The 25,211-nt window shown below is 38.2% G+C and overlaps 2 protein-coding genes across 4 annotated transcripts; one reads left to right on the top strand and one right to left on the bottom strand.

Moving 5' to 3' along the window:
- Window positions 1-717: 717 nt before the first annotated feature.
- Window positions 718-8,191, bottom strand: dsc2l (desmocollin 2 like). Of its 2 annotated transcripts, none has more exons than XM_053330605.1 (16): window positions 7,990-8,191; window positions 7,717-7,807; window positions 7,366-7,580; window positions 7,158-7,262; window positions 6,661-6,816; window positions 6,206-6,350; window positions 5,963-6,111; window positions 5,688-5,822; window positions 5,280-5,465; window positions 4,945-5,192; window positions 4,658-4,800; window positions 3,867-4,088; window positions 2,666-2,887; window positions 2,262-2,377; window positions 1,798-2,133; window positions 718-1,370 (listed from the first exon to the last, which is right to left on the bottom strand). In XM_053330605.1, exons 1-16 carry the CDS (start codon window positions 8,026-8,028, stop codon window positions 1,173-1,175), a joined length of 2,706 nt encoding a protein of 901 aa, XP_053186580.1. In that variant the 5' UTR covers window positions 8,029-8,191; the 3' UTR covers window positions 718-1,172. The 2 variants fall into 2 exon arrangements, with proteins under 2 accessions (XP_053186580.1, XP_053186579.1); XM_053330604.1 differs by having other exon boundaries at window positions 5,963-6,117.
- Window positions 8,192-11,936: 3,745 nt separating this feature from the next.
- Window positions 11,937-22,729, top strand: LOC128369531 (desmoglein-2-like protein). Of its 2 annotated transcripts, XM_053330601.1 has the most exons (15): window positions 11,937-12,046; window positions 13,353-13,475; window positions 15,105-15,260; window positions 15,371-15,512; window positions 15,603-15,766; window positions 16,091-16,225; window positions 16,330-16,515; window positions 16,622-16,899; window positions 17,052-17,194; window positions 17,286-17,507; window positions 18,493-18,723; window positions 19,015-19,142; window positions 19,272-19,622; window positions 19,952-20,573; window positions 20,682-22,729. In XM_053330601.1, exons 1-15 carry the CDS (start codon window positions 11,990-11,992, stop codon window positions 21,065-21,067), a joined length of 3,324 nt encoding a protein of 1,107 aa, XP_053186576.1. In that variant the 5' UTR covers window positions 11,937-11,989; the 3' UTR covers window positions 21,068-22,729. The 2 variants fall into 2 exon arrangements, with proteins under 2 accessions (XP_053186576.1, XP_053186575.1); XM_053330600.1 differs by having other exon boundaries at window positions 19,952-22,729.
- Window positions 22,730-25,211: the final 2,482 nt, after the last annotated feature.

Here is a 25,211-nt window from a genome sequence, read left to right on the forward strand (position 1 = left end):
CAGAGAGAGCACAATGAGCAACTGTTTATGCTCTAGTATTCTGTTCAGTCTCAGAGACAAAGAACTATCAACATAGTACAAGACTTTCTTTACATTTTTATTCTACAAGTTCATTAAAAACAAAAAAACAACATACTGTAACATGAGATCCAAACTGCAAGAACATTTACAGTTAACTTTGCTTAAAGCATGTTAACTGTATTATTTTGTAAAGCTTATTTTAAATTATTTTTGCATTCAATTGAGCTAGACACCATACCTCTGCTACAAAACACAAATTCACTGATTTAATGACCATGCAAAAATTACTGTACAACTTAGACAATTTTATATAAAGATACGGGAAATGTCAGCTCTCTGTGCAGTTTCAGTGATACTTTTCTTTTCTGAATTATTTGGTATGTGTAATCTATGGTCAGTCTTGTATTGAGACAGTTGCAGGTGGTGCCGGTTAACACCTCAATCCTGGCGTTCACGCCCTTGTGATGACTTTCACAGGATTACTGTCAGAATGTTGCAATAACCTCAGTGACACCCAACTGATGGACAAGAGCCGTGCTGGAACATGTGAGTACAGATTATTATTACTGTATGCTGTGAGAAACCAGTGAAAGTCATAAGTCATAGTCATACTTTTCTCACATATAAATATTTTCAAGCACAAAATGGAGCATTTTGATGTAGAATATTACCAAGGCAATTAATTATATTCTTGTCTTATTTAAGCATTTATTTCTTAGAAAAAATATCAAAACTATTCAAATTTGGGGACTATTTTTAAAACCTAGACATATATAAAACTGTATCATTCACTTTGAACACAGATTTTTAGTTATACCCAAAACACCCAAAGTTGTTACTACTTGATAAAAACCCTTGCAGCCCTTTACTGCATATATCAACTAATATTAACCTGCAACAGTTTGAATAAGACAAACACACAAAGCAATAAATGTACAACTGATTGCGTTTGCATAGTTTTCAGTGCAAAAGACTTAACAAAAAAAAAGCAGCAAAGGAAAGAAAACAACAAAAGCAACACCCAGCTCACACTGACTTTGTTCTTTTTTCTCATTACATTCATGATCAGGGGCAAACCAAGCATTCAGATCCCAGGCCTCTCAACATCCTGTACAATGTAGAGTAAACACCATTATTTTCAGCTGCGTTGCTCATGTCTTTGTGCAGATGCCCGCTAGAGTTTTGAACTTTGGTCCAAGTGTGTTTAGAAAGTCAAGGTTATCTTCGTCGCCGACATTACTGCAGCATCCCACAGAGCCGGCCGCAGAGCCCACCCCCTCAAACCCGTAGGAGTGGATGATGTCGTCAGCGTACCGTCCGTCCTCTTCTGTTCCAAGATAGGTCAGCTTCTAAAAGACAAATGTGGAAGCGAGAGGAAGCATTTTATAACTTCATATGGACTAAGCCTGGATGATGGGAGAGGAGATACTGCACTATGCTCAGGATATGACTGGCAGTCAAGATATTACACAGCAAACAAACAACCCACCAGCAAGTTAGAGAAATAATATTTCTCACCAAGAAGTTGAGAAATATTAAAGTTTACAAAGAATACTATCAAGGCTTAGAGAACAAGATTATATATTACACATGAGGGTTACCTGAGCTCTTATAGATAACAAAGAAGTTATTAAACCTCAGGGAATGAAAGGCAAACACATCTGGACACATTTAATTTTGCCACTTTTACTCTGTGCCAACGTCCATGCTTTAGGAATATTTTTTATTAAATAATATATACATATATATATTTTTTGAATTATAAAACAACATTACCTGGTCTATATAGCAGCCATTTGTTTGCCAGGTGTGGAGAAATGCTGAGTCCTGGATGAGGTGTCTGTTGTCAAAGCCCACGCCACTACCAACGACGTGACCTCCACTGAACTGTTGAGTAGCATACTGGCTATCATACTGGCCAGAAGAATAGAAGTCTTGCATACCGCTCGTAACAGCACCGGACTTATACAGCCCATTCTCGTGCATGCTTTGGCCTCCAATTGTGCTGGAGCTCTTGTTCCCTATCCATCCTGCATTAAGCAAAGCACCCTTAGCTGAGCCTTTCACTGCTTGTTCAACACCAGTGCTGGGGACAATGATCAGACTTGAATCCTGCAAACCAACAAAACAAAAAGAAGAATTACAATCAAGGAAGCCAAGCAAAATAAAATCTCAAGATAAAAATAAGCAATAAGATAATAACATAAGCCTTGGCAATGGTTTCATTATTCTGTCCTCACCACTTCTTCTCCTGGGGCTTCAGTGTTTGATGCGAGCAGGATTCCACCACTGCCTTCTGTATCGTCAACAGCCAGCTTGTCTTTCTTTGTCACACAGAAAAGGGCAAGTAATATGCCTGCAAAAACACAGAATGTATATTAGAAATAAGTGCACAAGAAGGGCTTTTTTTTATATTAAACATCATTCCATATGTGGCAAGGGTCACAAGAATAACGGCATTATAGACTGTATAATTCCATCACATGTAATTGCTTGGTTCCCAACATATAATGACAGAGCCAGAACAATTTTTTTTCTTCCTGCACATTAACACATTCATGAGCACAAAAGTCCTGTTTCATTATCTACACGTATAGCCTGAATAATTCTGCTGGTGAGAGAAAAGTAAGAGTGGGGGACTCACCGAGTAGCAAGAGGAGGAACAGAGGCAACAGCATTGCCAACAAAGCCAGTGGCCCTAATGACACAGAGCTTGGCTTGGTCAAGCAGGCTCCATTCCTGCACTGGCAGATCCTCACTCTCACCGTCTGTTTTTCACCAACGCCCTGCAGATCTTTAACATCCAACGTAACTTTGTGTACTCCTGTAGGAAGCTCTTTCATTTGCTGCAATGTAGCTGCTGTGTCTAAGGAGGAAATGTGTAAAATTATGAACAAAAAAAAAATAGTGACAATGCTGTGCAGAAAGCTTAATGGCAGACCACAATACTGTTAATTCACATATTTGCTTTTTTATACCCTAAAACGTTTGTATCAATTTATTCCATAAGCTGGAGTGTCTATCAGAGCTCACAGAAGCAGATTTTGGAAACTGTCACTATTACACAGTTAAGCCACCAGAGAGCATCAGCGAGTATATTTTGTAACTGTAAAATGACTCCCTAAGTGCATATCTTGATAATGACTAAAACAAAAACGAACTTAAGGAGGGAAAAATGAAAATCAGCCAACATATTATCAGATTTCTTTAAAACTTTAAAATACTGAAATCAGTATGAGCTCCAAAAATCCAGTATTAAAATGAACTAATACAAAGATAATGAACACTTGAGTGAATCATATGAGTTGAAGCGACTACTTTTATGAAAGGCCGCTGAGAGACTTAGTAGGCTCTTATCTGTGACACGTCCACAAAATCATACTGAAGTCCAGATGACTTTTTTACTGCAGTTTATTTGAATGAGAAAATCAAAAAGGACTGACAAGCAGCTGATCCACAAACATAGAAAAACCCTGATGTGATCCGACTGTAAGAATAAAATGATGAGAGACGATGGTGATTTTGATGACAATGGTGACGTCAACAGAAAATATCGGAGCTCTACTAACTCCCTTTGTCCAAAAACTCCCGCCGCCACCCAGGTGAACAGGTAAAATAAGGGGAAACCACACCCATGTGTCAATCAATGTATGTGACGCAATACGTGTAGCTGAAGCAAATATAAACATACACAAAACATATTTTGGCTCCTACATGAGTCATATATGACTCATATGTTCATATGTGTTTAGACTGCTTATCTGAAAAATAAGTATTCTAATTTTCATATATTGTATAAAAGATGCTCTCTGACAGACGTAAATCAAAAGGGAAAGAATACCTACCATTAAATCTTTTCACAGACCATTTGCCATCGGGATCGTCTACCAAAGTAAAGATGAAAGGGCTGGAATAAGGAGATTGGTCTAAGTCTTCAGCTACAACCACCAAAGAGCTAAGTTCTCCTTCCTTCTCACACAACACCCTTTCAGTGGTAGGGAGCATTGGCTTGTTGTCATTGTCATCTTCCACCTGAATGATGACTGTTCCTGTGCCTGTCTTTGAACCTGAAATTCATGAGTATTCCATCAGTATTCATATTAGATGGGGGAAAAAAGGGCATGTCAGTGACTAATACAAACTAAATAGAATTCACTAAGCTGGATTCTGACGGGTGAAACAATTTTTTTAAACAACATTTTTAAATTTTGACGAACATCTGAAGGAGGAGCCCAGTTTTTACTGTAACACCTGAAAACTGTGAGTCATTTTTAAAGACTAGTCACATCACACAATATCAGCAGGTGTTTTCAGGTGAGACAGTGCCATGGTATTTTTTTATGAACAGATACTGAAAAGGGTGGAGCTGGGGATAACAACACTACCAAAGCCATGATGATACCACCATGTCATATATGGCAAGACGTGGCTTGACACCAAACAAAATGGAGGCAGCAAGTTTAGAAAAGGCAGAAATAAAAATATGAGTAACAGGATCAACAGTGATTTTCTGCGTAATCTAGTGCTGATAAGCTTAGGCAGAAACAAGCATGGAGGAACAGAAGATAAACAGGAGCTTGTGCTAATATCACAGAAGTCATGAGTAATAAAGTGTACAACAGTAAAAGCAACATACTTGCATCCACAGCCTTCATGGTGATGTTGTAAATTCCATTGTCGACTAACTCCGACTCTCTGTCAATTGTGTTTGCAACCCTCAGCTCACCGGTATTTCTGTCAACACTGATCCAGGAGCCTGGGTCTGTGACCTTATAATACCTGATAGACAATGGGAAGACTTGTTTGTGAAGAGCACATTCTCTAGTTCAGCAGAGGAAGTCTGCCCTCAGGTGTTCAACAGAGGTAACATAAAGTGATAATGGGGCCCTTATTTAAAGTAGTAAATAAAGTAGTGTTGCTTACTTGATGCCGGCGCTGCTCTTGGTCTCAGGATCTACAGCTGTGTAACTTCCTATCAGTGTGTCATTCGGTGTGTTCTCTTTGACGGTGAAGCGGATAGTAGGTGCTGTGAATTCTGGGCCTTCATCAATATCGCTGACAGTCACATCCACAGGGATGGACAGCCACTGGGCCACCGTGCCATTCAGGTCAGCTTCATTACGTGCCATAATTTCAAGCTTTACATTTTTGGCCTTCTCATGATCTAAGGGCTAGAACAACAGAATATGTTATATTAAATATTACTACCACAAAAATAATTATAGTAACATACAGCTGCAATATAAAACTCTACTCACCTTTGAGATGTACAGAAGCCCCTCATTAGTTTTGGGGTCTGTATCGATTCTGAAATTTCCATTTTCATTTCCTTTGGTGATGACGAATTTGGCTTTCCAGTTTGGTGTGTTTATTAGATCCTTATCGTCAACAGGAATTCGGAGGACAAGTTTTTCGCTTTCATTTTCCTTGACATTGACTTCATACTAAAGAAAACAAAAACATTTTGGTAAGATTAAACAAACAATCTTTTGGCAAAACAAGTCCAAAACACACTTTTAAGACAGTGATAAGACATTTTGTGGAATGCTTAAAATAAACCTGTTATTGTTACAAAGCAATGCCAAACATTAAAGCATCATTTCTAAATGTGCCTGTTATCAATATCTTATTTTATATCCTTTTTTTAGTGACTGCTAAACACTTACAGATGTTTTTTTGAAGGTTGGTGGGTTATCGTTGATATCAGACAGACTTATGGTTGCTGTGCCAGTGGTGGCCAGACCCTTTGCTGCACCATCCCAATCTTTGATTTGTACTACCACCATATGTTTGTCTTTCACCTAAAGAAGAAGTGTGACAAAAAATGCAAGAAAAATGTGAATATTATGTCATGATGAGGAGCCAGGTAAAGCATTTGTATCATTGAATCTCTATGTCGCAATTCTGAGTAAATTATTAACCCAATGATGCCGGTGCTCACCTCTCTGTCCAGAGTGTTAGTTACTGTGGTGATGACACCTGTGTTTGGGTGGATGGCAAACAGGTCTAATCCAGTCAAGAGAGTATACCTGATCTTGACATGGAGAGTTCCTGGTTTATCTCTGTCTGTAGCTTCCACCATCCCCACCACTGTCCCTGTAGTGAAAAACATAGTCATTGAGTTTATTATTACCAAGACAAAAAGTCAGACATTCAAATATGATGCATATTTTATGTTCCTCACCTGCTTTGCATTGCTCAAAAACATTATACTCCAGTGGATATTTGAACTGTGGATAATTGTCATTCTCGTCATCTACATCTACTCGGATGTCCAAAGGTAAATCTGTCTCCACATTAGTCGTTATGTCGAAAACTCTGGTGGTTAACTACAAAGGAAACAGTCAATTTTACAAGGGCAGCACACTCAGAAATACTTAAACTATATGAAGTGCAAAGCATGTCATGTGGTTTCATCTATTTTCTTTGTAGTACGTGTTTTAACAGTGACAATTAAGATCCATCTCTATTGACTTGAGTGGCTTAGGGAAACTAAATAATAATAATAATAATAACAATAATAATAATAATAATAATGATATTTTATTTATAGAGTGATTCTCTAGATACTCAAAGATGCTTAAGCAGATTCATTGATAAGAAAAATAATTCTTAGTTGCAACCTTATTTCACACTCACAATAAAATATGGGTATGCTTCACGATCAACCTCCTTGAGCACAGACAACATCCCAGATTTACCATCGAAACTGAACACTCCCACTGGTGCCTCATTGTAACCAGGGCCACTGAGAGTGTAGTACACAGGGTATTTGGCTTCTGAATCCGATACAATCTGCACCAGAAAGCAAACACATAAAAAGTTTAAAAAAAACAAACAATGCTTATGTTATATATAAACCATCTGTCATACAGGCAACTCTGGTTCTGCATACAATACTTTGAAATGAATCGAGGACTCCAAGAGACATTTAGGCAGAGTCCAACAGATGATCTGATCATATGCAGGAATAAAAGCATCAGACAGAATAAAGTTGTGTAATTAATAGGTGTGTCTGGGTGTGTGAATCAGATAATCTGGGGTGAAAGAACATAAGAGGAAAGAAAAGTGTGTGTACACTAAGAGGGAAAGTATGAGAGTGCATGGATTTGTATTGTCAATAATAATAAGATTACCTTCTCAATCTCTTTTGGATAAGGCCCCTTATCATTCTCTATTATGTTGAAGGGAGGAGGACTCCAGCGCCTTTTGGTTCTCTTCAGGAAGCCTTTGCCTGTTTGCTGTGAGATGCAAACAGATCAGAATTGTTTTATTTTTTTAAAGGCCCATCATTATTCTGACTTACATAAACCAACCATAAACCAAGCCACAAGACAACCTCACCTCTCTTTGTCTCTCATGCATTGTACTGTGAACAAGGTGGACTTCCATCTCACTTTCCGGTCCACTGTTGTCCTGAGCCCACACAGAAAATGTCCGCCCTCTTGCAGCTACTGACACTGGACTCACAGCTACTACTGCACCATCACCACTGACAGTAAAACTTGGGTCTCTTGAAATAAAGTGCAATGATTTGGTGTCGCAGTCGGCCACCGCAACTGTAAGAAACAGAGAGAAAGGGAAGGGCGAAAGCAGGGGATTTAAAACAAACGCCTAAAGCCAGTTTACGGACTATAATAGATTTCAAGGTGTTAGATAAATAGTTAATAAGCAAATAATAAGTTAAAATATTACCTTTAGTTATTTGGTATCCAGCCGGAATCGTTTGTGGAACAAGTACGTACAGAGAACCAGGGATAAAACACGACTCAACGCGGGACAGGAGCTGAAGTTTAAAAATCAATCAATACGTTTGTTAAATGTCCCACAGTTAGCTGGACTGATACATTGTAACTTTATCTCTGCTGAATATTTACAGTAGCCATTACATTTACAAATATAAAGAACATTAGTTTAGTGGGAATAAATAAAAAAAATAAAAAAAACAAGAAAGCTGGAAGTACTTACCAACATTAGACAGATGTCGAAAATTAAAACCTTCGCCATTTTTGAACTTTTTCCAGGGCCAGTGGGAGAAAACTACTCGCCGCTTCCGATCTTCCGGAGAGTGGCGAAAGAGCTTGATAATATATTTGCGTCGGTGAGTTATAAACTCAAACGGGACACCCGTCTACTCCTACACTTGTCCTCTCAGTAGCACCAGGCAGACTTCGCTCTCAGCGCTGTCTGTCTGTCTGTCAGTGAGTCAATAATCGGACACACCTTAGCCGCCCCACCCAAACTCTAACCCTCCCTAGAAGAGCAGCAAGCGAAGCACCTTTGAGCTGAGCGCAGTGTTGTGTGATGTTATGCTGAACACGTAAACCCCCTTAAACTTTACAAACATGGTTTTTTCCCCCTTCCTGCCAGCAGGGGGAAACATTTACCAGATCTTATGCCAGATGAAGTAATTGTAAAGTTTAACATCAAAATAAAGCTAGAGACCATATCATTTCTCATGGAAGTGTTTGCACTATATGGGATACAAACGTCATAAAGCACTGTAAAGTCATTTGATATGTATTCCTATTTAAGCTGATAGGGTGCTCTTGCAATTGTGGAACACAGGGGAAACACAGTATAAAAGTTTTAAAAATCAACTTTTTTTGTGCATATTTACTCTTTGGACAATCATTTGCCTGTCATCTTGTTTTTCAAGAGTATCAGGTCTGAGAAACCTCTCCCAGGTCCCCTCTGAGCTTGACCCCTGCATGTCTCTTGTCTCTCTCCACTGAAGCATTCTGGTAGGAAGAACAGAATTGGTCTCCTCGGTTAACACCACAGGAATGTGAGCTGAGTGGAGGCGGGTGTAGGGGGGAGAGGCTCCGCTCCCACAGCGAAGTTCTCACTATCTCTATAAACTGCTGATAAATGTTTGAGTGCTCAGTGCCAGCAACACTGGGCCTTTGTTATTTGACCTGTTGTATTTGGATCCACTGTAAAATAAAAAAGGAGCAGGCCTTGTTTAAAAGTGCATGGGGAAGTCAGATTGGGCTGCACGTACAGGAAAGGTGAGAAAAATGTCAGGAAGCCTGTGAGTCATTGGCTTGGACATAATGAAAGGGCTCAGTGCGGTAAAGTCTTGACTGAAAATTCAAAACAGACAAAATATCCTCCTGGGTCACTCCCAAACTGAAATGAAAATTACATCATGTTTAATATTCCTCTTTAATATGTGTGCAAAGTAGACAGTAAAAGTATGCTTAGACAGTTAAATCCATTATGTTTCTGCTTATTGTCTTGTGCACACTGTGTCTGACCTCTCCCTACCCCTCTGTCCACTCATTGGGAAGTGTTATGAAATAAATCACTTTACGGGTTAACAGTGATGTTTTTAATAACGAAAGCATTACTTTTCTGCTGAGTAGTACAGTTTTAAAGTCAGCCAAAAGTGATTCATTTCTCAGGAAATTTATTTTTAAATTCTAAAAAGGAATTTCACTTTAGTGGTTAGTGACTTTCCAAGTAACAATATAACACTTGATCAATGTCTTGATGTGATATTTTGAAATCTACTTTCTGGCAAATTACTTATTGTGGTAAATACCTAGCAGGTGTTTACGATAACCCGTTTAAAAGGTGTAAAAGTGAATTTGAATCCAGTTCAATTTATGACATTGGCATATATCCCTGAGGTAAGGAGGTTTTCAGAGTGCGTCTTAGGCAGTAACTCCACCCTTCTCTCTACGCCCTTTTCTGCTGAGTAGTAGCCTACGGTTGAAAGTCAGCCAAAAGTGATTAATTTCTCAGGGAATTTCTTTTTAAATTCTAAAAAGAAATTTCCTCATTATAGCACACCTTCTGGTTTAGTATTTAGTCACTCTTCAAGTAACAATATAACACTTGATCAATGTCATGTCTTGACGGTATATTTTGAAATCTATTTTGTGGCAAATGACTGAGTGTGGTAAATACCTAGTTGCAGATGTTTACAATAACCCATTTAAAAGGTGTAAAAGTGAATATGAATCCAGTTCAATTTATGACATTGACATATATCCCTGAGGTAAGGAGGTTTTCAGAGTGCGCCTTAGGCAGTAACTCCACCCTTCTCTCTACGCCCTTTGGGTGAGTGCCAACAAAATGTAGGGTGGAGCATTCACGTCATGAGTGAGGGGTTAGTATTCGGGTGAGACAAGTTGCTTGCCAGTGTTTTATGGAGGACGCTGTGACTAATAATTATCTCATTATAATGCAATCAAACAGTAGACAATATTCACCCTGTAAACAGGCTATATCTCACTGAATCCACTGCTGTGTAATACAACAGCCCTTCAATGAATCCTTCCTTCATGAATGTGATCATGTTCAGTTTTAGTTGACACTGCTTTAGACAGGTGTTAATTCAACGTTGTGGTCATTCATGCAGTTGGAATCTAGTGTGTTATACTGAGAAATGTTTAATGTTTAGTCTACCATTAAATGGGGCAGACAAACACAGTTACATCAACTAAGACTGCAAACTAATGATTATTTTCATTATTGCTGAATCTTTTATGACAGATTATGACAGAAAACTAAAGAAACCAGAAAATACCCTCATTTAAGAAGCTGGAACCAGATCATTTTGACGTTTTCTTATAAAAATGACTGATTAATCAATCGCCAAAATAGTGGGCAATACATTTTCTGTCGATTGACTAATAGTTGCAGGAGTAAAATCAACCATCTCTCAAACTGTTAAAACAAACCTGCACATTCTTATCTTCATAAAGGTAGAATTTTTCGCTAAATGTATAAAGTAAACTGGCAACTGGGAGAAAAATAAATAATGTAGATTTATATGCCAAAAGCAGTTCCCAAAAAATAGATACTTAAAATAATTATACTTTACTGTTTCAATAAGAAATTATGTACTGTATTCGACTAGTACTGCACATACATCCTTGGTCTGGCAACTGTTACATACACACCAGTAGTATGGTGGATTCTCAGGCCATGTTGTTTGTTTCTAAGGCCACTGAAATGCTGACACAACATACATTCTCCAAAAGTGGTTTGGTCACTAAAAGTGGACAGACAAATGGAGTCTGACACAGGTATACAACCTAGATAAAGCTGATACTGTGTAGCAAGATAGCTGATACTGTACTCCCTCTCTCACACACACCTTTGACCATGAGGACTACAAGTTATTTGTATCTTAGCAACGCAAACTCTGAGCCAATGTCCACCTTTGTTGTATGTCTTTTTTTTAATCTCTCTCTCTGTAAAACAAACACCCCACCCCCCGCCCTCACACCACACACACACACACACACACACACACACATACACACACACATACACACACACACACACACACACAAAATCCAGTGTGTAGCCTAGTATTAGTGGAGAACCCATATACAGAGGTGTGCTTCTGGAGAATTTCACAGGCACATGTGAAGTTTAACAGATGAGTGATAAAGCATTGGTCTAAAGAGAGTCCAATATGTTTACTTTTTAACTGGATATCAAAATCAAATAATAGTCATAGTCATAGTCATAATAGCCAATAAATTACAATTATAAATTACTAAACTCAACCTGGCCATTTACCCTTATTATCAAACAATGCTCTCAAACACAGACATTTATTTCAGACACACACTTTCACTCCAGATTCATGCACATATGATTTAGTTTAGCACTTGGGTTTATGTCATCCTGGACTGCTTTCCTCCAAGTCCAACCTATCCCCCCCACCCTCTCTCTCTCTCTCTCTCTCTCTCTCTCTCTCTCTCTTTCAAAGACAATAGGTTGCACACAAATATTACAACTATGCCTACAGTGGTCACAGTCATCTCCTCCCTCTCCGCCTGTTATCAGCAGCAGTTTGTAAGCAATCCCAGAGAGGAACCGCCTATTGCGATAAAAGTTCTTCCTCCCCCTGGAAAAGGGTCAAAGTTTGTACGAAGCCAACAAAATACATCCAGACAGTGTCGAGAATTCACTTCAACAGCAGGATTAACGAGTGTATAAGAAGATGGCTCCACCACTGCTGAAATGCAGTCTGTTTATCCTGTTGACGTTCAACTTAAAGGTGAGTAAACAATTCAATGTGTGTTCGTGGGTGGGGGGGTTTTTTGTCGGTAGGGTAACGGGTCATTTAACAGGTGTGGCTCTTCTCTGGTGTGTTACACGGAGGTTAGGAAAAATTGAAACGATCGAGTAAACGCAGCAGGAAAAGATAGGAAAGAAAGAAAGAAAAAGTAAATGCGCAATCGCCATGTTTACACTCGCATATTGGGCTTGAAGGTCATGAATCGGCTCTATATTGTAGGTTTTTCCTTCCTTTATACTGAATCTGTAACAAAAAGGGAAAAAAAAGAAAACCTGAGGAGTTGTTAATTTTTGATCTAGTATAACTATCGTGTGGAAATCATTAATAAATGTTGATGTCTCCAGGAAAACCGTTTACTGACTACTGAGATATCGAGTTTTATATTTTATGTGAATGACGATTTTTAAGTTGTATTAAGTATGTTATAAAGGACAACTGATTATTGACCACCCCACCCCACCCCCCGCACAGGGAGGATGGTTAACAGTTAACAGTACAGAGAACAGTATTCTAATCCTCCTCTAACAGTTCTTCTTGAACACTTACACACTATGATTGGGTCAATTAACTTAACATCCCAAACCATGACATCATCTACCAAAAAAAAACAGAACAGGACTAATTTAGGAAGTACTGTCATTCCATATTATTAGGCCAAGTCATCACAACTGGAACCCAGTTAACGCACAATTCTCCAGGTAGAAACATGAAGAATCACAAATTGTTAGCAGGATCTCAACACAGATGGATCAAAGAGTCATAAGTCAGCTCACCAAGACCTGAGGCAGAATACATTTGATTTCTTTCTTTATGTATAAACTTTTTTTTCATTGATTTATAATTGCAAATATATGGAAATGACTGTATTCTGTGTTCTTTATTAGTTGCATATGTTTGCAGTACATTCACTTTCTCACTCTGTTTTAGTTTATTTTCCACAGTATGTGGTGTAAAATAGGGAGAAAGCATAAATGCCATCAGTCACTGCAATAACAGGTTTTTATAATAATGTTATGAATTGATCTCATCAGTAGGTAATGACTGTTTTGTAGTGTTTGTGTATTTTCTGGCTTTTGTGTTTGGCTTAGGTGTGAGGTATCATGGTTTTGAGAGCAGAGTTTTGTTTTGCAATGGAAGTTTGAAATTTATGAGCACACACACCCAGAGAAATTCCCAACTAGTCTTAACTTGATCATAAATATAGACTTTATAAGTAAACCAACACCATTTGATTATTAAATGTTAACAATGACTGTCTTTTTCCTGTCTCTTTCTTTACCTGCAGCTTGATCCTGTGGGGGCAAAAGGAAATGGGCCAGTGTTACAGAGACAGAAGAGAGAATGGATCATTGCTCCCAGAAAGCTTAAGGAGAACCATGATTACACTGGCTTGGAGAGTATCGCTAGAGTATGTAGTTTTTGTTCAATTTAGTTTTCTAAAAAGTTCTATTAAAACTGAATAGAACAAAATTATTTTAAACTAAACTAAACTAAACATTTTCTCAGTCATGCAGATATTTAATGTTGGGATAGCAACAGTTCATTCCTTAAAATAATTACATCATTGTAAAATGAGTAAAATGGTTAAATCCTCAGTTAATGGTGGAAAGTAATTAAGTAATGTACTCAAGTACTGCACACAAGTACAATTTTGAAGTACTTGTACTTGAGTATTTTCATTTGATGCTACTTTATACTGCCACTCCCCTACAGTTCAGGGAGACATATTGTACTTTCTACCCCACTACATTCATTTGACAGCTTTAGTTACTGACACAATGGATAATATAATCTTTTAAAATACAACACATTCTTTAAGATGAAAGACAGTTTCCAAGTTTTTGGCTTTTGACATTTTACAAAAAGCAGTGTGTAGTCTGGATCACAATTCAGATGTCTATGAGTTACTGTAGTAGTAGTGATTTATTTCCCCTCTAAACCTCTCACATGGTTTCATTTCAATTAATGTTCAAATAATCCAATATTTCACCAAAAATCAAAGATTAGAGAAAAAGTCCAAAAACTGAATACAGATTTATGTATTAGAGGTTAGTTTGTTCTTCTTTCCTCTCCCATTAATCATCTCACAACCCCTTCAGATCTATCTAGTGACCCTTTTTAGGAGCCTGACCCTAGGTTGGGAATCACTGGACTAAACTAGGCAAGGCAAGGCAGTTTTATTTATATAGCGCATTTCATACACAATGGCAACTCAATGTGCTTTACATAAAACAGAAACATTCAAACATACAATTAACCCCCCCACCCCCCATAATAAAAACAAAGTACAGAAAAATAGAAAGACATACAACAACTAGATAACTGAACTATAAAGTAGTTCAAACTAGTTCCACCTCCAGCAGCTGCAACAGCCACATGCTGCTTACACACTGATGCTTCAGTATGTATCATCTAATGATGTCATATTTAATAATAGTCAGAGGGACCAAACCACTGATTTTGATGCAATACTTTAACTACATACTTCTGCTAATACTTATGTACTTTTTACTTAAGTAGTACTTTTCATGGAGGACTTCTATTTGTAATGAAATATTTTTACATTGTTTTATTGGTTAACTTAAGGTTGTTTTTTTTATTTAAACTTCTTCTACCACTGTCCTCAGGCTACCTTTGTTTTTAAAGCACCTAGACTAGACTGAGAATGCATGAGAACGTCTCTCCAGACACTGTCAAACTTCCATATTGATAATGAGTCAATTCATACTCAGTACAAGACAATGAATAGAGCTTTTGTCAGATGTTTGGACTCACACATAACAGTGTTTGCTCTAAAGTTTATCTTGATTCACATTTCAGCCAGGTTTTCTTAAGTGAGTTACAAACAGTTGCAGCTTGACTTTGTGCTTGTTTTAATTTGAGCAAACATTAAGTAGAAAATAAATTACTTTTGATCACCTTCTTGTATTTATGTGGTCTGAATTGTGAACTACTTTGTGATAAAACAACAAATTACTACATCTTCCTTTGTTATTGAATAATCTAACATTTGATTAATTTTGTGTTTGTGTTTCAGATTCGTTCTGATAAAGAGAATTATACACAGATAGTCTATTCACTAACAGGGCCTGGTGTTGACCAGCCCCCTACTGGTGTATTTGGTGTCAACCATCAAAATGGTTATGTAAAAATCTTCTCCATTTTGGACCGTGAGGCGATGCCCTTCTATCATGTAAGAGCACATAAAAATCATGTTCTTCAAATCAAAAACATTTAGAGTCACATGCTCAAGTTGTACAGTAAAAAATGTTAAAAGCAGTTCTCATATCTCTCTTTTTGTAGCTGAAAGGTATGGCAAAATACCAGAACGGGACCCCCGCAGAAAAGGATATTGACCTTAAAATTACTGTTTTGGATGAGAATGACTGTCCACCAGTCATTAAAGTGCAGCAAGTTGGATATGTCAATGAATCTAGTGCAGCAGGTATTTTACAGTAAGACATCTGTGTGGTTTTCACTTTTACATAACCACTATTAGCAGATATATTATTTCCTTCTCCTTGGTGATTTCTAGGCACTGTTGTCATGAAAGTGATAGCGACTGACGCGGATCAAGAGAACACACTCAACTCCATGATCTACTACCGCATTGTGGAAAAGAGTAATGTAGGTGGGATGTTCAGCATCAACTCTCAGACCGGAGAAGTCATAGTCAAGCGGAACACTCTTGATAGGGAGGTGAGTCACTATATTGAGCCATTGCATTTCTTGTCATATAATTACAACATATTCTGTTTATTGTAAACATTTTCTTCTCATCAAATTTATGTTGTTATTTTGTCATGGATGATGATATAAGCATCACCACATTATGTATACTGTACATGTTTCATTAGTTCTTACTGCTTGATGAGTCGCAGTAATTTTGTAATTTATATTGTTTATATTATATTTAACCAAATATTAATATTGAATCATATTTATGTCAGTTATCTTTATTTTCTTGAATCTGAAAACTGCCATGTGTTAATCAGTACATTGTATCTCTGCTGTGTTTTTAAGACAAAAGATACATATAAGTTGATTATAGAAGCCTCTGACCGAAATGGACAAGCTGGAGGAAACAAAGGAACCGGAGAAATTGAGATAAAACTTGTGGACATAAATGACAATGTTCCCACCCTGGAAAAGGAATTTGTATGTACCAACAACAAGACTTTCTATTCTTATTTAATTGGCTTCTTTAATCATGTGTGACAGTAATCATAGTTCTAAAGCATCTGTTGGTGTGTGTTTTGCAGTATGAGGGGAGTGTGGAGGAGAATACCATCAATGTGGAAGTGATGAGGATCAAAGCTGTTGACATGGATTTGATTCACACTGACAACTGGCTAGCAGTCTTCCAAATAGTTACTGGGAATGAGGCTGGCTATTTCAGCATCACTACTGATTCTAAGACCAACGAGGGAATTATCATGATTCACAAGGTAAAGGAGTGTGGTCTCATTTTGATGGACTATAGATGAAGAATTTGGTTCCGCTACAAAACCTAATTTGAACTGCATGTTCTATGCTTTCTCCTTAAATCTGCAGGCTCTGGACTATGAGGAAATGAAGCAACTCCACTTGGAAGTGGCTGTTTCCAACAAAGCAGCATATAATTTTGGCAGTGGAAGCACATCAAGCACCACAATCTCAAAATCCTACCCCATTAAAATCAATGTGATCAATCAGAAGGAAGGCCCCCGTTTCCAACCAACTGTCAAAGTGGTGTCCATCTCTGAGGACCACTCTTCCGTTTTCTTAAACAAAGTCATTGCCACCTATGCTGCTATTGACAGTGACACGTTAAAGACCGCCACCAATGTTAGGTATGGCCGCATTTCTAATGTCCATTTATACATCTGCCTTTCCAAACTTAATAGCAGCTGTATAGATGTGTCCCTTTGTCTCTCTGATTGATGCACTTTATATGAATGGCTTATATTTTTGTCCTCACATGCACAGTTTTTCATTCTTTCAGGTATGCAAAAATCCGTGATGATGACAACTGGTTGATTATTGATGAGAAAACAGCAGATATCAAACTGAATAAATTGCCTGACAGAGAGTCCAAGTACTTGGTCAATGGAACATATTATGCCAAAATAATATGTATCACCACTGGTGAGTACTGTACATACCTGTTTGACCATTTCTCTCCAGTGCACAAATGTAGTATGTAACTATTTAATAGTAATTTCTGTTTTGCCTTCAGATACTCCCTCAAAAACTGCCACAGGGACCATAGCCATTCAGGTCGAGGACTTTAATGATCACTGTCCGAAACTGATTGCTACAACTCATACCATGTGCATTGAGGATAATGTGATCTACGCCACAGCCAAAGATGAAGATGAGTTCCCTAATTCAGCACCATTTGAGTTTACAGTGATTCCAGGGAGCACCAAAGGGAAATGGACAGTGGAGTATCTAAATGGTAAAGTTGTGTGAGGAGGACAATTAACATTCGGCAGATTTCTTATGAATCAGTGTTTGATGGGCATTCAGCCTACGTGTTCTTCTAAGTTTATGTTAAAGAAATAATTTGACATTTGGAAAATGCAGTACTTTGTTTGTTTGACAAAAGGTAAATGGAAAGATTGGTATTACTCTTGTGTCTGTACAGTAATTTTGAAGCTACATCTAGCAACAGTTTAGCCTAGCACAAAGACATGAAAAGATTAAACAACCAAGTGTTATATCTGATGTGTTTTATCTGTACAAAATTTGTTGTGTAAAAATGATGTGGCTCAGGAGCTAGTGTGGGTCATTGATTAATCTGATGGTCGGTGGTTTGATCCCTTCCTCCTTCAGTCTCTATGTCAAAGTGTTCTTTGACACAACACTGAATCCCAAATTACTCCTGTTAGCTGTGTCAGAGGTGCGTGAATTTACATTAGATGTGATCCTGATAGTCAATTTACCATCCATTTGTTGTCACTTCCTTTGAAGTTTAATTACTTAATTAATTTAATTACTTTTAATTACCAAGTCAATAAAAAGTTGGGCAAAACCACAATTGTCATCAGTTTTTGAACAGATTAAACAAACAAGATAATGTCTTGTGTAATCTTTGAAGGGGCTGGTTCTAGACAGAGCCAGGGTAGCTGTTTCCTCTTGTTTCTAGTCTTTAATGCTATGCTAAGCAAACTAGCTGCTGGTGTTACCATCAAAGTCTCTGCAAGACAGCAAATGAATGTATTTCCCAAAATATTTTATGCACCAAAAACTCTCCAGTGTGGACATTAGAGTGTTTCTCTAAGTGTTTCTTAGAAAACCCTTTGTAATAGGCTGCAAGTCTCAAAAGGAACTGAACCATTATTAATGTTATCCACTTCATCTGTGCTTTTCCTTGTATGACAAACAAAACAAAGTTTAATAATCTGTGCAGCAGTTTTAATTTGGGTCTTATCTTTTTTCAGAAACCACCGCCATTCTGCGAGATCAAGCCAACCTGTGGCCAGGCATATACAAAGTGGCATTGGAGGTCAAAGATCAGCAGGGAAAGTCATGCACCGATGTTCAGATGATGGACATAACTGTGTGCACTTGTCATGAAAACACCAAAACTTGTTTGTCTCGTAGTACAACGACTGCAGGTTTTGGATCTGCAGGTGTCCTACTATTGCTGCTGGGACTGCTGCTGCTTCTACGTGAGTAGTGTTGTTTTCTTTTCTCCTTTTTAGATTGGTTATTTTGATACAAGAACCCCTTTCCCTTGCAAGATTACCAGACATGTTGTAACGTGCCTGCAAGATTTATTGTTAAAACTTTTTTTTTTGAAGATGCATATCTTGGCTCTAGCATGCATTACACATATATTTGGTACTTTGCCCCTTTGAGGTATATCCATTAATTGAATTGAATTGACTTGATTTGACCTGACCAGTTTACTGTTTTTAAGAATGCTTTCTGAAGGAGTGTGAAATGTGTGTATTTTTCAGTGGTGCCTCTTCTGCTGATGTTCTGCTTGTGTGGAGGTGCAGCAGCTATGGGAAACTTCAAGGCCATTCCATATGATACTAAACAACAGCTTATCTCATATCACACTGAAGGACAGGGAGAAGACAAGGTACTTCCTTTAGTGTTGTGTTCTGAATGTACATTGTATTATACTTAGATACTTTTAGTTTTGAAAATGTGTTAATCGAAGTTTCACTTCCTTAAAATTCTGCATCTCTGACGGTGTCTTCTCTCACAGGAAATTCCTCTCCTACATGTCCCAGTCGAAGTCGATGGTGGAGTAATGAATGCCCAGAACCTCAACACCTATAATACACAGGGGTACCTAGGAGGACTGACTGAATTTGGAGGAGCAGCAGGCGGGGCAGCGGGCGGGGCAGCAGGCGGAGCAGCCTTCGGTGGTGCCTTTAACACTTCCACCTTGACAGCTGAGAACATGCACCTGTACAACCAATATAAGCACTCCACTGGGCACATGAACATGGATGCTGGGATGATGACAGGACAAGAACACCACTACCAATACGGAGCTGGGGCCTTTGATGGGATGGCTCTATCTGATCACTTCCTGGGAGAGTATTATTTAAGTGTGAGTATCTTGAAATATCATTGAAAACCCTAGTGTAATCCAAGTCCTTTTTTTTAACCAATCACATAATTTCAATGGTGGGTTTGTTCTTATAATGGCTCAGTGACAAGTCAATAATATGTAATTAGCATTATGTTACACTGTTGGGATGAAAGTCAGGCTTAAAAAAGATTGACCCTAGATTATATCCTAGAAAATGCAACTCATAAAAACATTATATAGTATCTTAGGACAAGGGTGTATCATGCTGTCACAATTGAAATGTCAGGATTAATTAATGCCTTGAGACTCATGCAATACATTATGATTCTGTTTTGTTTGTTTTGCAGAAATCGGACCATGCTACACAGCAATCCCAGCAGAAGGATAATCTTCTGATATATGACTATGAGGGTCAGGAGTCACTGGCAGGTTCAATTGGCTGCTGCAGCCTTCTTGACAATGATGATGACCTTGCGTTCCTGAATGACCTTGGGCCTAAATTCAAAACCCTGGCTGAAATTTGTCAGGGATCTACCTTTGTGATGGAGTCGATGGGTGCAGAGGTTTCTATGTCTCCACCCAGACCAGTGTCTCCCATCAGGCCCTCCACCCACACACACATCCATACACACACAGAAACAATCAGGGACAGGGACCATGTCAACCTCAACACCCTCAACACCTCCAATGTAGCGTCCGGATCATCCACCATTTTTCAAGAGCAGCATCTCACTGAGAGAACCCATGGTTTAGCCACTGTTCCCAAGGTACATGTCCAGGACAATGTTGTGATTCCCAGTCAGACACTGCTCGTACAACAGCCAGCTATGTACTACGCTGCCACGCCCATGTATGTAGTTGACTCCAAGCCCCAAGTAGTGCTTGTTGCAGGGGGTGCCCAGCAGGCAGTGGGTCAAGTAGCTCAGGTCGGGCTAAGTCAAGGCCTAATGCAAGTTGGAGGCCTGCAAGGTGCTCAGGGTGCAGTACTTGTAGAAAGGCAAGTAGGAATGGGTGGAGTAACAGGGCAGGCTGCACAAGGGCTAAGTCAAGGCCTAATGCAAGTTGGAGGCCTGCAAGCTACTCAGGGTGCAGTACTTGTAGAAAGGCAAGTAGGAATGGGTGGAGTGACAGGGCAGGCTGCACAAGGCCTCTCATTAGGAACCCTCACCAGGCCCACACAAATGTTCGTAGTGGAGAACGGGTCTTCAGGTGGAGGGCAAGGTGCACACTTAGTACAGACATTTGTTCAAACAGGGCAGGAATCTACAGAGCAGGGCTTGGCGGTCAAAGGTCAAGGCATGCAAATGAAAAGTTTTACACAGGGTTCACATGGTTCTACAGGGTCAGATGAAGGCTTTGTCCTGACAGCCACACCCAATCTCCAAGGAAGCCAGAGAGTAGTTGTGCAACATAAGAAGGTTTCAGTCACTGAGAGAAATGTTGAATCTAGTTCCAGAGCATAAAGCATCTCATTCGCATCAAATTTCACACTTGCTTTGATATATACTGAAGTATATTTCAGTCTACTAAAATATTCAGCAGTATAATCATAGATATTTGTTCATACAATTGGTAGTTTGTTAAATTGTTAACTTCTAAAAGGATAGTTTTGTTTGCTTGATGAGAAGTGTAATACTGTATGTCCTCATCTAGTAATAAAACTACTCAAACTACTAAGTGGTACAGTACTGACTACATGTCTATCATGGCCATAAAAGTGCATTCACTTTTTGAAAGTTACCTACCAGAATGTGGCTTTGTCACAGTATTGGTGCAAATTGGAATTAAACAACAGATTTAAAAGGCATTACATGACTTCCCCAGTTGAGGGAACCCTTGGCAAAATATGAAATGTGACTTCCCTCTCTAAGAAAACTGTATTTATTTCAGGTACAAAAGTAGTATGGCTTCAGGGTGGGAACAGCCAAAGTTAACAAAGCACAACCAGTCTGTCCTATAGTGTATATTTACCCACCAAACTAAAACTACCAACATTTAACCAAAACTCCCAACACAGGAAAAGCTAAGTACATTCACAAAGCCTACCCAGTGCTCTTCCTGATTAGAACAACACAGGACACAACTGTATAGGATTATTTTCAGAACCTGTTTTCTTATGAAATGATTCAAATAATCCTGATTCCGCATCCAAGTTCCGATTGAAAATGACTGTAATTATACTGTAAATCAATCCTCTTGAGAAGCTCACTATCATTTTGAGAGTGACTAGAGCAGAAGTAGAACAAAGTTTCTGTAGATAGTATCATTTTGCCTTTATCCATTTTGGCTTTGCACATAAAATTCAACACTGAAAACTGACTTGTAGCAGTGTTGTGTTTTTTCTATTAATGCTTGGGTTTCAATTTATCATGTTTTAACTTTTGCCATGCCAGAAGCTGTCCTGCTGACATTTAGATTGTTGAACTTAGATACACTTTAACTAATGAGGAACTGCTGTATGGGTGGCCACTGCTTCCTTGGAAACTTGCACTGTATAGCCGTCGAAAGCACCGAAAAAATTGCAGAAGAATCAATGCATGAGTGTTTAAACTATTTAGGGCACCAAGTAAATGAACTGTTTATTCAGTAGATGACAGAGCTGTTACAAACTTTAAAACCGACTACAAAAATTCTGTGTTTTACTGTAGCACTCCTCTTATTATTTCTATGGAATATGTGTGTGTTTCTATGTAAACCCAGTACTAATTCCAAAAGACCTTTGGTGCCAAAGCTACACAAATTGTGTAAACAGCATTATGACACTACTTTTTAAAAATGTATATTGTGCCATAATTCCCATGTACTTTTATTATGTTGTTTTCATTGTGTGTTAGTGTGTGTGTGTAAATATATCATGATTTGGGTATGTGAATTGGTATTAATCAAGGATCGCTTGCCAAGCACTGAGAATATTTGATAGAGTGACTTACTGACAATATTGCTGCTCTTGCTATTGATGTGTGTGCATTTTTCATCTCACCTGGGAGCTCTAGTTTCTATTATTTTGTATGTATATAGAATGTGTTGCTTAAGAACAGTGGAGTATAAGCAAAAGTAGCAGACATAATAATGCTAATGTTTTTATTTTTCAAGTTTTACATGTCTCATAATAAAAAAGAATTAAAAGCAGGCTGTTGTATTGTCCTTTTTCTAGTTTTGTACTACTTTGCTATTTAATACATTAGAAACATGCTATACTACAATACAAAGCAGTTATTTCACTGTTGATATTCATTAGATGTACTGCAGGTTTAAGTTCACTCACTTCACTTCTTCACTTCATGAACAACATAATATACAATTGTGCTCACTTACATGTTACAACATGCATGGGAAGGGTAGAGTCATCACTGATTAAATGACCATTGCCATAGTGTCTAAAAAGTGTTTTACTAATGCAATGTTTCAGTCATCTAGCTTGCAACAGGAAGGGCATCATTCAAATAAACTATGAATTTGTTTGCACTGCAAATTAGGTGCAAATGAATCCTACATTATTCCTCTGTCCAAAGAACAATATTATGGTGTTTTAAAATGATATGGCTGGAAATAATGCAATGTAAATGAAATTATAGACTTGAATAAGACACTAATTTCATTCTGTTAGGTAAATTCTGTGAAGTATTTGCATACGAGTATTAATCTCATATATTATTTGAATTTTATTATTGATATGAAATTACTGATCAGAGGTTGTTTTTTTGTTTTGTTTTGTTTTTAGTGATAGCATTTATTTAATTTTAAAGTATGATTTTGTGTGAAGCCCTGTCAAATGCACAAACAGTCATTTAACTGTTTCAAACACACTGACTGTGGAGTTTGCCAGATTAAAAGCATGACATCCACTCTTGACCAGCATATTTATTTGTCAGTTAAAACATGATCCATTCAGTGAGGTTAAAATGTCAAAAGGATTTCACTCTAAGCCTTCTAAAGTAGACAGTGGTATGCCACTATGGGCTGGACACAACTGCTTCTCCTAAACAAAAGAGAGAAACTAGAAAATTGGGTTTCCCACACAGAGTTGTATATGAGCCCTATGTAAAGTAAAAAAAATCCAAAAAAGAGCCAAAGAATCATTGTAAATGAAATGTGGCTGGGGAAAAATGCCTAGTTTAACTACTTACTCAGAACTGAGACTTACAAATGCTCTTCGGCATAAATGTTCTGCTTTCAAAAATACAAGCTCATGAGCACAGCGTTATGAGATTTGCTGCAGGAGATAGAGACATAGAAGTGATAAACATGTTCAACCACTCTCTCAGATGTCAAAAAACTAGTCATGCAGTGAACAGATAAGGGTAAGGTGATGATTTAACGTTGCACAGTTCATTTGTGTTGTGTGTAAAGAAAACCTTTAGAACTTGTATGTCCACTTCAAGTTTTTTTCCAGTAGATTCTTCTACATGTGAAGAATTTGATGCATTTAATGTCTGCATTAAGAAAAATACCAATGTTGGAATGAACGTGCGAATACCTGAGAGTAAATCTGTGTCACAGAGGCTGCCACATTACATAGACGTCTATTAAAGAAGGTAGTTTGTTATCTCACTGTGTGTAGTTATGTACCCTGTGGTCAAAGAAAGAAAATACGTTTCTGTTACGCTGGAGAAAAGTTTATAATGAATCTTTTTGCAGCAAGCAGGGACTAGTTCTCAAAATGATTATTGAAGCATAAATCAAGTATGATTCTCTCCCTGGGCAAATGGAAGATTTGGTTAATTTCACAAGAAGACAGTTAATCCTTGTCATATCATGTTCTCACTCACACTGATGTAAATGCGGGCTTTGAGAATTTGACATCCTGTATCAAATCAGCTCTCCAGATACCACAGACTCAGCTTTATAAACTTTCAAATTGTAGTTGTTTTTTTAAAGTCTCATACAGTAGTTGTCCTTGCTTGTGTCAGAATCAGACATCATTTACTTCTAATGAGATACAAAAAGCCTGTTGTGAAGAGTAGAAGAATGTGCACATTTGATCATGTCAAAGCAGATGTTTTCCATCAGCTGTCAGATGGAAAATTCCTGCTTTGACTGCCGTGACTGGGATGGGGCCAGAAGTTAAACAGCCTGCCCTGACTTCCAGAACAGTAACCTGTGCTTGAGTCTCGTCTTATAACACCCAGGCATCATATTATCAACAAGTGTCATCATGTCACTTATCGTATCTATTGAGAAAGGATTTATTGCAATCTGTGAAACTGTGAGTAATTACTGGTTGCATTTTGGTTTACACACTGCTGCTGGGCTCCTCCCTGGTTGTCTGGGCATTGGGCAATATGATGCATTAGATTTCACAATTGACTTTCACTATTTCCACATTCCCACTCAGGTTATGCATTTTCCTCTGGTTGTTCCAGTGACTCTGATCCTAAAGGCTAAACTAAACTAAATTGAAGGCATGTTTGACAGAGCCGAATGTACTCTCATCACTAATCAATATATTAAAGGTGTTGGGCCTTAATGCCATGGTGGACTGAGCACATGGCTTTTCATTGTCTGTTGAAAGACAAAGCATGACCTGCGGCCTAGAGGAACGATCAAGGCCTAATTTTGAGTGACCTGTGCCTTCCCCTCAACACAGGGAGCAAGCACCCAAGCGCC

The sequence above is a fragment of the Scomber japonicus genome, chromosome 12 (genome assembly GCF_027409825.1).
Source record: "Scomber japonicus isolate fScoJap1 chromosome 12, fScoJap1.pri, whole genome shotgun sequence".
Classification (NCBI taxonomy): Eukaryota; Metazoa; Chordata; class Actinopteri; order Scombriformes; family Scombridae; genus Scomber; species Scomber japonicus.

Bases quoted from the DNA above. Each gene is read 5' to 3' on its own strand.
- dsc2l (XM_053330604.1), bottom strand. From the start codon at position 8,028: ATGGCGAAGGTTTTAATTTTCGACATCTGTCTAATGTTG. The intron at 7,808-7,989 runs GTAAGTACTTCC...TTTAAACTTCAG, and splicing joins TCGACATCTGTCTAATGTTG to CTCCTGTCCCGCGTTGAGTC. The intron at 5,193-5,279 runs GTGAGTAGAGTT...CTGTTGTTCTAG, and splicing joins GGCTTCTGTACATCTCAAAG to CCCTTAGATCATGAGAAGGC.
- LOC128369531 (XM_053330600.1), top strand. From the start codon at position 11,990: ATGGCTCCACCACTGCTGAAATGCAGTCTGTTTATCCTGTTGACGTTC. The intron at 12,047-13,352 runs GTGAGTAAACAA...CTTTACCTGCAG, and splicing joins TGTTGACGTTCAACTTAAAG to CTTGATCCTGTGGGGGCAAA. The intron at 15,261-15,370 runs GTAAGAGCACAT...CTCTTTTTGTAG, and splicing joins AGGCGATGCCCTTCTATCAT to CTGAAAGGTATGGCAAAATA.